The following is an 11,140-nucleotide window of genomic DNA, read 5'->3' as shown; positions in this document are numbered from 1 at the left end:
TAGGTTGCTGATTTACACAGCAAGAGGCTCCCTGCCTGCCTGGCAGGCCAGTGTCCCCTCTAGGTAGTTACTGCACAAAGCTCAAAGGATTTATGGGAGAAAACAACGAATGCTCTTTTTCTCACTACCTTCCCGAAGCCCCTTTATCTGCCTCTCCCTCAGCCCTGTCATCCATTTTATGGCCACTGGAAAGCCGGCCCTGGTTTAGTCTTGAGCTAATCAAATGAAAGTTAACTGTTTGCACTACCAGTTCAGTGAGTTGAGGGCTGGGGAGGGGCGGGAGACACTAAACCTCCAGGCCCAGGGCTGGGGGAGAATGAGCCTGGGGCATTGATTGCTTTCTGGCTGGGTTAGGCCAGGCCACCCAATCCTTTGTGTGCCCTGTGGGGCTCCCTGCCCGCAGCCCTCCCAGTTCCAGCAGCCATCATTTCACAGTGCGGCTTGGCATATTCTCCCACCCCTTCTCCCCTTGTACTGGTTCTCTACCTGGATTAAGCTCACACTAGCAAATGACCATTTTAGACCACTGGGCAGGTATTCCCCACCAGAGCCGAAGAAAACACGGGTTCTGACAGGTTCTAGAAGGACATTATTTCTTCCCCTGAGCTAGCCGGTGCTTCCTGTAAATTGGGGGGAAGGGGGGTAACATTACTGACCTGGCAGAAAGAGTGTGTGGCAGGACCCTGGTGCAGCGGGGGAGGCTCCCAGCATCCCTGCTCTGTGGGCTCTCCCACTTACTTGCCAACTGACTGCCCTGGAGGGGGTCTGACTTCTATGAGCCTCTTCCTACAAAAGGGAGAGAATTTAAAGTCAGCCTTTGTCACCAGGAGGACTTGAGGCTGCAGTTGGGCTTGCGGAGACCTGTCCCACTGCCTCCACCAGTGTCTTGTCTTTTGAAAACAGAGACCCCGTGAGTGCATTGGCAGGCAGAGAGGGACCGCAGGGTGGCCTATAGGAAAGCACTCTGGATTTGCAGGGAGGGCACTCAGGGGCTTGTCTAGGATAGGGCAGTTGCCCCCCTTGGCGCCCTAGGCAGGAAAGTCCCTGAGTGATCTCAGCCTCAGATTCACACCCCACTACCTCTAGGGGTGGTATTGACCAATATGGCCCCAGCAGGGCCAGACATGCTCCTTTTGTCGTGTTGTGTGTTTGTTGTTGTTGTTTTGTTTTGTTTTGCAGCCCAGTTTCTGTCACTCTGCCTGAATCATAGAAGGCTTTCTCTATTTTCTTGGTGGCTGAATGGATTTGAAGCTGCTGAGAGGTCATAGTTCCCACTTCTACGTGTAGCCTCCTTTCTTTGCAGGCTTCTATGCCTACGGGTCTCTGAGCCTTTGCCAGGAAGTCATTTGTCAGCCAACCCTGGCCTCCAGGGACTTGACCTTGCACATGCCTGGAAGCAGAGTACCCCGGCCACTCTTTTGCATGTGACAGCTGCTCCCTCTGAGCCCCATGAAGCTAGGTGAGGTACCCTTCCTTGGTGTTTCCTATTAGTGCACTTAGGTCAGCAAGGGTTGATCCCAGAGGTGAATGTGGTCACGCTGGGGGTCTCCAGAGACTCCCTATGTGTGTTCCTTGCCTGTAGCCGATTCGAATGTGAGGGATGACTCCCACATCCCCACATTTGCTGCAGGGTGAGGGAGAGGCTTCCAAAGGCCCTGGTGATAGAATGGATGGGAAGGGCATGGAACTCCCAGGTACAGTCAGGTGAGGATGAATGCATCGAATACCCCTTGGTACAGTGAAGTGGGAAGAAACCTGATACCACGTGACTTAGTATATATACCATGGACCACACCACTCTGCCAGAGAGCCCTCTGTGTTTACCACACTGCTGACTGAAGGAGACAAAGTGCCAATTCTGCCCTACCCCCTGGACACACACACACACACTGCACTTTGAAAACAACTTGTACACCCTGACAAACCTGACATTCCTGACAGAAATGCCAGGTTGCCTTGCAGAGATGGCCCACCTTGTCAAACATGGTCTCTGCCTCATCCAAGACTCCATCTGTGCTTTGCTGTGAGGAGCCATTTTTATTATTCCAGGATTTTCACTTTTAGTCACCATTTGTGTTCTCATTATAACCAGCCATGGCTCCCACCCTTTGATGTTCTAGACCCCGCTCACCTCTTCCCCCTCTCATTCCTTTCTCTCCTCTTCCCTTGACGTAACCTTAATAGCTCAGCGAAGGATGTCTTTCCTCTAAAGTCTGTGCCGCCTCTAGTGTCTCCCTACTTACTCTTTGCCTCTACTCCATGATTATTTTCAGACCCCCGGTCACATCGCCGAGAATGTGCTCACAGTCACACCCTTTGAATTTCTGTGGTGCCTCACAATGTCCTTCCTTTTACCTGCAACCACCTGTCTCCTCTGCCCACCTGTCAAGCTGATTTAAGTGTATTTCCTAGTTCCACTGCACCCTGATTTTCCTTTCCCTTTGCCCAGGCCCCCTCCCCCAAGCTGGGTGAAGGATTCAAGAATACCTGATACCCAATATTTCCGCAGTATGCTCTGATGCCCCTTTCAAGTCCCCCCAAGCTTACTTAAGCATCTCTTGGATTTTCATAGCACCCTACGATGTCCTCTTTCTCGTCCCAACCCCGAGGCCGGTCACCTTAGCTTTTCTGTGTTTTCGTGGCACCCCATGCTCATTCCTGCAACAGCACTTACCACACTGCCAGTTTACATATTTGTCTCCCCCATGTAATCTAGGACAGTCTTTAGGACCGAGGGCTGTGTGCTCAGGAACATTTTCAGAATGTACACTGGTGCTTCGCACATACCTGGTGGTCAATAAATGAACAAGGTGTCTTCCTCATTATGCTTTTATTTTTTCCCTATATTTTGCAGTAACTAAGCAAAGTCATGGTAGTTTTAAGTCTTCTTTACACAAAAGCACACACAAAGGTTTTCAGAAAAGTCAGATGTAAATGATTCCCCCCACCCTCCTTTCACATTTTACTCGTTATTACAGTTTCAAAGAACAGCCTAGTCAGTGATATAAAATAGGCACCACAGCACGGAATATAATGGAAAGAATTCATTTTATAGCAATAGCAAAAGTGTTATACTAAATCTCAGTGACAGGAAAAAGGAGAAAAATATCTTTTCTTCAAATATTTTAAACATATTGTGACCTTAGTCAACACTATATTAAAATTAACAAAACTTTACAATATCTAAAGCAAACGCTCTATCTTGCAGTTAAACTAGTAGCACTGATCACAAATACTAAACACAGTGTACCCCCTTCACCATAATATTGAACTGAGAACCCAAGTGATGTACTCCTGGGGTACCCATGAAGCTCTTTACAACACCTCTCCCCTAAGGGTCTGCACCAGATTTCCCTAAGGGGCAGAGTAACCTCCAGCACCTGAGTTGAGGATAGCCTCAACTTCTGCATCATCATCTGAATCCCAATCGTAATTACAAGGCCAGTCCTTGGAGCATCGGTTACGCACCCTTGCCACAAAATGCATGACTTTCAGCTTGCTGGATTCCACGTGTGCTCGAGGTCCCCAGAAGAATTCATACTCTACGGGGCTGCTACGGGGCACCGGCTTATAAATCAGGTACCCTCTGCGCACAAACTCTTCTGTGACAACCTTCTTTGGATCGCCAAAGATGCTGTGTTGCCGGCCAGGCTGCATCCCCAACTTCCCCAGCACTTTCCAGACCAGAGCCTCCTTGGCGCTGTTGCCCATGATGAAAATGAGGGCTAATATGGACATCAGGAGACTTTTTTTTGTACCTTGAAAATTGCTCCGGGCTACCGAGGTCTTTTGCGCTTCAGCCATACTGGAGGGTTCCTCAGGGGTGGTGGAGGCCTCCTCTGGAGTGCTCGGGTTTTCCTCCGGGCCGCTAAGGTCGTCCTCGGGGGTGCTCGGGACCACAGAGGCAGCCATTGGGGTCTCTGAAGCTTCTGAGGCCTGTATCTTACGATTGTTGCGGTTCTCTTCTGCGGCCCTCGCGTTACGGCGGCGCCTACTCTTTCGTCCCCGTGGCATGTCTCTTCCTAGGGGTGTTGAGCCTACAGCAATCTTAGGGAAAGATTCCTATAACCTCTGCAGAAAGCAACTATCTCTACCTTAAGAAGAGTCTACTGCCGAAGCTACCAAAGTCAATATAATCTTTGCAGCAAAAAGCCAGCGGTTCTCAGCGACAGCGCTCACTCCCACGCAAGCTGATTTGCACGAGCAAACGCCACCTGCATTCGCCCTAACTGCAACCGCGCGAGAATGCTCAGCAGAAGAATTGGCCCCGCCTCGCCTGCCACGCACTCCCGTAACTCTCAAAAGGAAGTGGGTGGTTTCTTCACCCAGATTTCCGCTGTCACATAGGAAAAGGGGCTGGCCACTGCAGGGGTGGGACTTAAGTCCAAATGACGGCTAGGGATTGGTAAGGTCAAGGGTACGCAGAGAAGAAATGCATAGGATTCCTGTGTTTTTCAGTCCAGTACAAGATTTGCTCTTGGGTCTTGGGAAAGAATGTGTCTCTTTCTCCATTTCCCCGGAAGGCAGACTGGGTGTGTTTGTGTGGTGGTAGGGAGGGGGCGTGGAAAGAATCAGCTAGTCCCAGCTCTCCTTTCCTGTCTTGGTTTACACAGCATATTCGCCATATTTTCAGAAGAAATTCCTGTGTATACTACTCAATTCTTGGGCCCATCGAGGACCCAGATTTGATTCCAATAGCTGAAGTGCCGGACAAGAGGAGATGGAACGGCAAAAGCGAAGAGTATGCAAGAGGTGCAGAGCCTTTAAAATGCTATATATTCACGGGATTATTAAACAGGGTACTGACTGGATGGGACTTGCATTTGTACAGCCTTACAGAGGAGCAGACTATTGTTTGGCAGGTCACTTAGGAGGCAATTAGAATAAGAGGAAAAAGGGAATGAAAATGATCCTTAAAGTGGTTGCCATGGCGATGGGGAGGCAGAAAGGCATTTTAAGGGTGATGATTGACAGGCTTTAGAGTCTGGGTGAAAGAAAATGGGAGAGGGTGGAGAAATGTAGGTTTGCTCTGAGGTTCCTAGGCTCCGGTCTATCCAAATACCTGATTTGTTTTACTTCTTTCTTTCTGTCTTTCGGTAATCTGAATGTAATTCGGAGCATATTCTGAACTTTATTCACTCCAGGTTTTTGGTCACTGTTTCTACTGCCTGAATTGACTTTCCTCTCAGCTCTGAGTATCTAAATTTCATCTGCCTTCTCACAGGCCTTTCTGTCCCTAAAACTTGTCTTGGTCTGACCAAAAGGGCAGTGAATCAATTTTTGCTCTCTTGAGAAAAGAGTGTTTAGGGCAATCACTAAACACTTTCTTCAAAAAGTTTTAAAGAAATTTTTTTTTAAAAATTCTTTAAAATTTTCTTTCTTTAAAAATTTTATTGAATTTATTTGAGTGACACTGGCTAACAAAATTATATAGGTTTCAAGTGTATAATTCTGTAATTCATCATCTGTATATTGTATTGTGTGTTCACTACCCAGAGGTAAGTCTCCTTCCAACACCATTCATCTTGCCTTTACCCTCCTCCACCTTCTCCCACCCTCCTTTCCCTCTGGTAATCACCATGCTGTTGTCTGTGTCTGTGAGGTGTTTGGTTTTTGTTTTGCTTAATCCTTTCACCTTTTTCACCCAGCTCTTCAAATTCCTCCTCTCTAGCAGGGTCAGTCTGTTTCTATTTTGTTTATCTGCTTGTGAGCCTCCCTTTTCCTCATCTTTTACGTGGGGTTCATTAAAGAACTGGTCTCATAGGATTGTGAGAATTAAATAAGATAATGAGTGAAAAGCGCTTATCACACAGGGAGAACAGCCTTTGCCACTTAAGGAGTTTCAGCAATGTGTGAGAGTGGCGTTTAACAAAGGCACTTGGGAGGAATGCATGATGGAAAAGACTTTGCACATGTTTTGAGCTTTTAACATGTTAAAAGCAAGTGAATACTCTTTACCAGTTTTGCTGGAAAAAAATTAAACGCTTGCTTGTCAGGACCCAAGAGTAATCCTACTGAGGGAAAGATTCTTGTCTAGCCCCTTGGTGTCTCCCAGCCCTTGGTAGAGTTTCTGGAGTAAGTTCTATGCTTTGCAAAGTAATTCTTGGGTGGGGCATGTGACCTTTTCAGAAAGCAGAATGGCCAGCTGAGCTGCACTGAACGAGGCCGAGTCCTCTGTAGCCAAGTCCTCTGTACCTGTGTAGAAGGGGGATGCCTCCTATAGAGGCATGAGCACTCAACTCAGACCTGGGAATGTGAATTTGGGCCCAGCCCGTGCCACTTACAAACTCTTTGACCTTGATGATTTTCCTAGCTTCTCTGTCCTCTGGAAAAGACAAAAACCAAAGTGAGAAAAGTCTAATTGCTCCAGTCTTGTCTTTCAGGTTTGTTGTGAGGCCCTCTGGGAATTTAACAGCACATACCAGTGACTCTGGGTTAGAGCAGATTCCTTTGAGTTCAGCTTTTTTTTTTTGGGGGGGGGGTTAGATATTTGTTTTATGTTTGTTCTTGGTAAACGTATGTGTCTAAAGGACTGCAAAATTACCTGTTATTTCAAATAGTTTCTCCATTCTGAAGGGATTTTATGGGAATATAATGCAGGAAACTAATTTTCTTCCCAACAGTCACATTCTAACTGCAATGTTCTTTATATCCAGAGGTTACCAACGCCTCCTGTTGGGGAAACCTAGTCATAATCCAGTCTGGGGCAGCGCATGCTTGTTGCTGCATTGCCTCTGCTCACCAACCAGGTGATTGAGGATGAGGAGCCGTTTCTATGTCTATAAATATTGTATAGGATTTTTGAGTGGATTTATTTTTATATTTATGTTTTAAATTTATTTGTTTTCCAATTACAAATGACATACAATATCATATTGGTTTCAGATGTCAACATAGTTATGAGACATTTATCCACCATACAAAGTATTCATCAAATAACCCTGACACATACATAGTTACAATAGTATTATTGACTGTATTCACTTTGTTGTACTTGACATCCCTGTGCCTATTTTTATAACTGGCAATTTGTAGTTCTTAATTCCTTTCACCTTTTTCACCTGATGTTTAACTGAGTTATTAAATATAGCTCTAGCTCATTTTAAATTTGTTGTGATTTTTTTTAGTACTTGTAATTTACCTTTCTCTCGATCATCAGTTTTGCCATTTCCATTTTTACAGAACAAATAAGTTGTATTTTTGTACCTGTCTTCTTAAACATGTGCCTGGATATCTAGGATCACCATCTATGAATAGAGTTTCTGGGTATACCTTCATAGATATGCTTTGTTACATTTATAACAATTGGATCATTCTACACACAATTTTCATTTTATTTTTTTTCTAATTAACAAAACACTATTTCCTCAAACTATCTTTCTAATGCTTTCTTTATAAAGGCTGTGTGGCGTTCCTTGCATTGGTTTTACAATAATCTTTCCGGTATCCTTCTTTGGGCTGGGTACTGCGTATGTCCAAATGATTTCCTCTTCTACAAACAATGCTGCAATAAAAGTTCAATCGTTAGTGTACGTGGATTTTAAAAAATGAGCATTATATTCAACTGTGTATGAGAGCTTTGTTTATGTTCACGATGAATGATTTAAAAGTCTTCCTTCTTCAGTTGAAACCAAGGTAATTTATGACTTTTTCCTGAATCTTAAACAACAAGCAAAGTCTTGCCTGATTAAATAATTTAATGATAAACAAGGTTGGGTGAACCAAAGCCACTGAATGAGACATTACTGAATGGTTTCCAACAAGTGACTGGTCTGATTAGAGGTTTGGCTGCAGTATGGAGAATGGACTGTGAGGGATGAGAGAGTGTGGGGTGGGAGATTTTATTAGAGGCTGTTGCCCTCATCTGGGTTAATACTAGTGGTTGCCTGAAATACAGTGATGGCAGTGAAATTCATGAGGTGGGGATGGATACCAGAGCTGATCAACAAGCCTTTGGGATTGCTTTCATTTGGGCAGTGAAGGAAAGAAACAGGGTAAGTGGGCCACTCAGGATTCTGGTTTTGGTAGGTGATAAGATTAGGAATGCAGGAGGAGATTCAGGTTGGCTGTCTTGGTCTAATCTTAGGTGCCTTGGCCTTTCTAGAGTGGCTCTTTGTTTGATTCACTCTATCCAGAATCACAGGATTTGAAATGCTTGCAGAAGCCTTCCTAGTCTCAGTGTCTTCCAACACACTGGCCACAGAATAAATAAAGGTGTGGCCAGCCCGCAGAATTGTGGGAAGACTGGATATTATCCATGGAATTTGTGTCTTGTGAGAGATCCAAGGGTAATCTCATACTGGGTTTTCCACAGACTATTTCCCAGAAGCATAAGTTTCCTCAAAACCCCAAAGTGGGAATATTAGCCAACTCTTCATTATCACAGGAGTAATGATGCTTCCTAAAATTCACTCTTGAGTTTTTTCTGAGGTCTTCAAGGTACTGTCTCACTCGAGTGACATCAGGGATAATATGAACAAAAGATGCCAAAAATACTCATGAAATCAGCCCACTGTGCTCTTGTGGATCCTAGTTAAATACCACTAGTAAGCTTTAGGGTCCCTCCTTGGTTATTCCTGGACATGCCCAAACTGTTTTCCATAGGGAATCCTAGTTCTTCATGCTTTCTGTTTAAGGGTTTGAATGGCTGAGAGGGAGGTGAAATATCTGCCTCCTGAAAATATAGTATGCAATTATATAAGGGTTCCTACAGCTGTTAACTGAAACAACACTTACTCTTTTTTATCGTTATTCAGTTAGAGTTGTCCCAATTTTCCTCACCTCTTGCTCTCCCCTGCCCTGTTCCCCACCCCTGTGTTCTCACAGTCAATCCATACCCCATTGTCCCTGTTGTCCGGTTTTTTATATATGTTCTTTGTCTATTTCCTTTCCCTTCTTTACCCCGTTATCCCTCTTCCCTCTACTCTGGTCACTTTAAGTCTGTTTCATCTTTCCATTCCTGTGGTTCTATTGTGTTCATTAGTTTATGTTGTTCATTAGATTCCTCTTATAGGTGAGATCACATGGTATGTCTTTCACTGCCTGGATTATTTCACTTAGTATAATGCGCTTCTGTTCTATCCATGCTGTCATGAAGAGTAGGAGCTCCTCCTTTTTCTCTGCTGTATAGTATTCAAATTTGTAAATGTACCACAGTTTTGCATCCACTCATTTACTGATGGGCACTTAGGCTGTTCCCAACACTTGGCTATTGTAAATAATGCTGCTATGAACATTGGGGTGCATAGGTTCTTTTGAATTGGTGACTCAGGATTCTTAGGGTATAGTCCCAGCAGTGAAGTCTCTGGGTCAAAAGGCAGTTCCATTTTTAGTTTTCTGAGGAAATTCCATGCTGTTTTCCACAGCGGCTGCACCAGTCTGCATATCCACCAACAGTGCAGTAGGGTTCCCTTTTCTACGTATCCTCACCAACACTTGTTTGTTCACTTATTAATGATGGCTATTCTGACAGGTGTGAGGTGATGTTGTGGTTTTAATTAGCATCTCTGTGATGGCTAGTGATGTTGAGCATCTTTTCATATGTTGATGGGCCCTCTGTATGTCTTTCTTGGAGAAGTGTCTATTCAGATCCTTTGCCCATTTTTTATAAAGATTTATTTTATGTATGTATGCATGTTTGTATGTATGTATGTATGTATTTATAGACAGAGGGGAAGGCATGGAGAAAAAGAGAGAAAGAAACATCAATGTGTGGTTGCCTCTCATGCACTCTTATTGGGGGCCTGGCCCGAAACCTAGGCATGTGCCCTGACTAGGAATCAAATCGGTGACCCTTTGGTTCACAGGCTGGCACTTAATCCACTGAGCCACACCAGGCAGGGCCCTTGCCCATTTCTTAATTGGATTGTTTGTCTTCCTGGTGTTGACTTGTAAGAGTGCTTTACAGCACTCTTTGGAGATCAAACCATTGTCCATGTATCATTGTCAAATATGTTCTCCCATACAGTCAGTTTCCTTTTCATTTTGAAGATGGTTTCTTTAGCCATGCAGAAGAAATAGCTTTAATTTGATGTATCCCATTTCTTTATGTTTTCCTTTCCCCCCCTTGCCTTAGCAGATATATCAGCAATAATATTGTTACATAGGATGTGTGAAGTTTTACTGCCTATATTTTCTGCTAGGGCTTTTATGGTGTCACAACTTATATGTACATCTTTTATCCATTTTGAGTGTATTCTGGTATAAGGTGTAAGTTGGTGGTCTAGTTTCATGTTTTTGCATGTACCAGTCCAGTTATCCCAACACCATTTATTGAAGAGGCTATCATTACTCCATTGTATGCTCATGCCCCCTTTGTCAAATGTTAATTGACCATAAGGACTTGGCTTTATTTTGGGGTTCTCTATTCTGTTCCATTCGTCTATGTGTCTGTTCTTATGCCAGTACCAGACTGTTTTGATTATAGTGGCCTTCTAGTACAGTTTAATATAGGGTATTTGTAATCCTTCCTACTTTGTTCTTCTTTCCCCAAATTGCTGAGGGTATGCAAGTTTTTTCAGTTCCATATAAATTTTTGAAGTGTTTGTTCTATGTCTGTGAAATATGTCATTGGTATTTTAATAGGAATTGCATTGAGTCTATATATTGCTTGGGTGGTATGGACATTTTAATGATGTTAATTCTTCCAGTCCACAACCACAGTATATGCTTTCATTTATTTGTATCCTCATTTTTTTCAGTATTCTATAGTTTTCTTCTTTTTATCATCAGAACTCTTATTGGTTAATCCTTCACATTTATTTTTAAAATTATTTTATTGTTGTTCAAGTACAGAAGTCTACATTTACCCTGCACCACTCCCCCTCCACCCCAGCCAACCCACCTCCCTCCCCTGCTTCCACCCCTCTTGGTTTTGTTCATGTGTCCTTTATAGTTGTTCCTGAAAACCCTTCCCCCCTTCCCCCAATTATTCCCTCCCATCTCCCCTCTGGTTACTGTTAGATTGTTCTTAATTTCAATGTCTCTGGTTATATTTTAATTGCTTGTTTGTTTTCCTGATTAGGTTCCAGTTAAAGGTGAGATTATATGGTATTTGTTCCTCACTGCCTGGCTTATTTCACTTAGCATAATGCTCTCCAGTTCCATCATGCTGTCACAAAGAGTAGGAGCTCCTTCTTTC

At 43.9% G+C, this 11,140-nt stretch overlaps 1 protein-coding gene across 1 annotated transcript; it reads right to left on the bottom strand.

Moving 5' to 3' along the window:
* Positions 1-2,813: 2,813 nt before the first annotated feature.
* Positions 2,814-4,309, bottom strand: MAGEH1 (MAGE family member H1). Its single transcript, XM_037050375.1, has one exon. It carries the CDS (start codon positions 4,012-4,014, stop codon positions 3,355-3,357), a length of 660 nt encoding a protein of 219 aa, XP_036906270.1. The 5' UTR covers positions 4,015-4,309; the 3' UTR covers positions 2,814-3,354.
* Between the last annotated feature and the right edge of the window lie 6,831 nt (positions 4,310-11,140).

This window comes from Sturnira hondurensis, unplaced genomic scaffold (assembly GCF_014824575.4).
Source record: "Sturnira hondurensis isolate 20B ecotype Veracruz unplaced genomic scaffold, ASM1482457v3 Scaffold0006734, whole genome shotgun sequence".
NCBI lineage: Eukaryota > Metazoa > Chordata > Mammalia > Chiroptera > Phyllostomidae > Sturnira > Sturnira hondurensis.
The sequence above is the reverse complement of the archived record's forward strand: the minus strand, read 5'-3'. Positions and strand labels throughout refer to the sequence as shown.

Excerpts from the sequence above, each read along its gene's own strand:
- MAGEH1 (XM_037050375.1), bottom strand. The coding sequence starts at position 4,014 with ATGCCACGGGGACGAAAGAGTAGGCGCCGCCGTAACGCGAGGGCCGCA.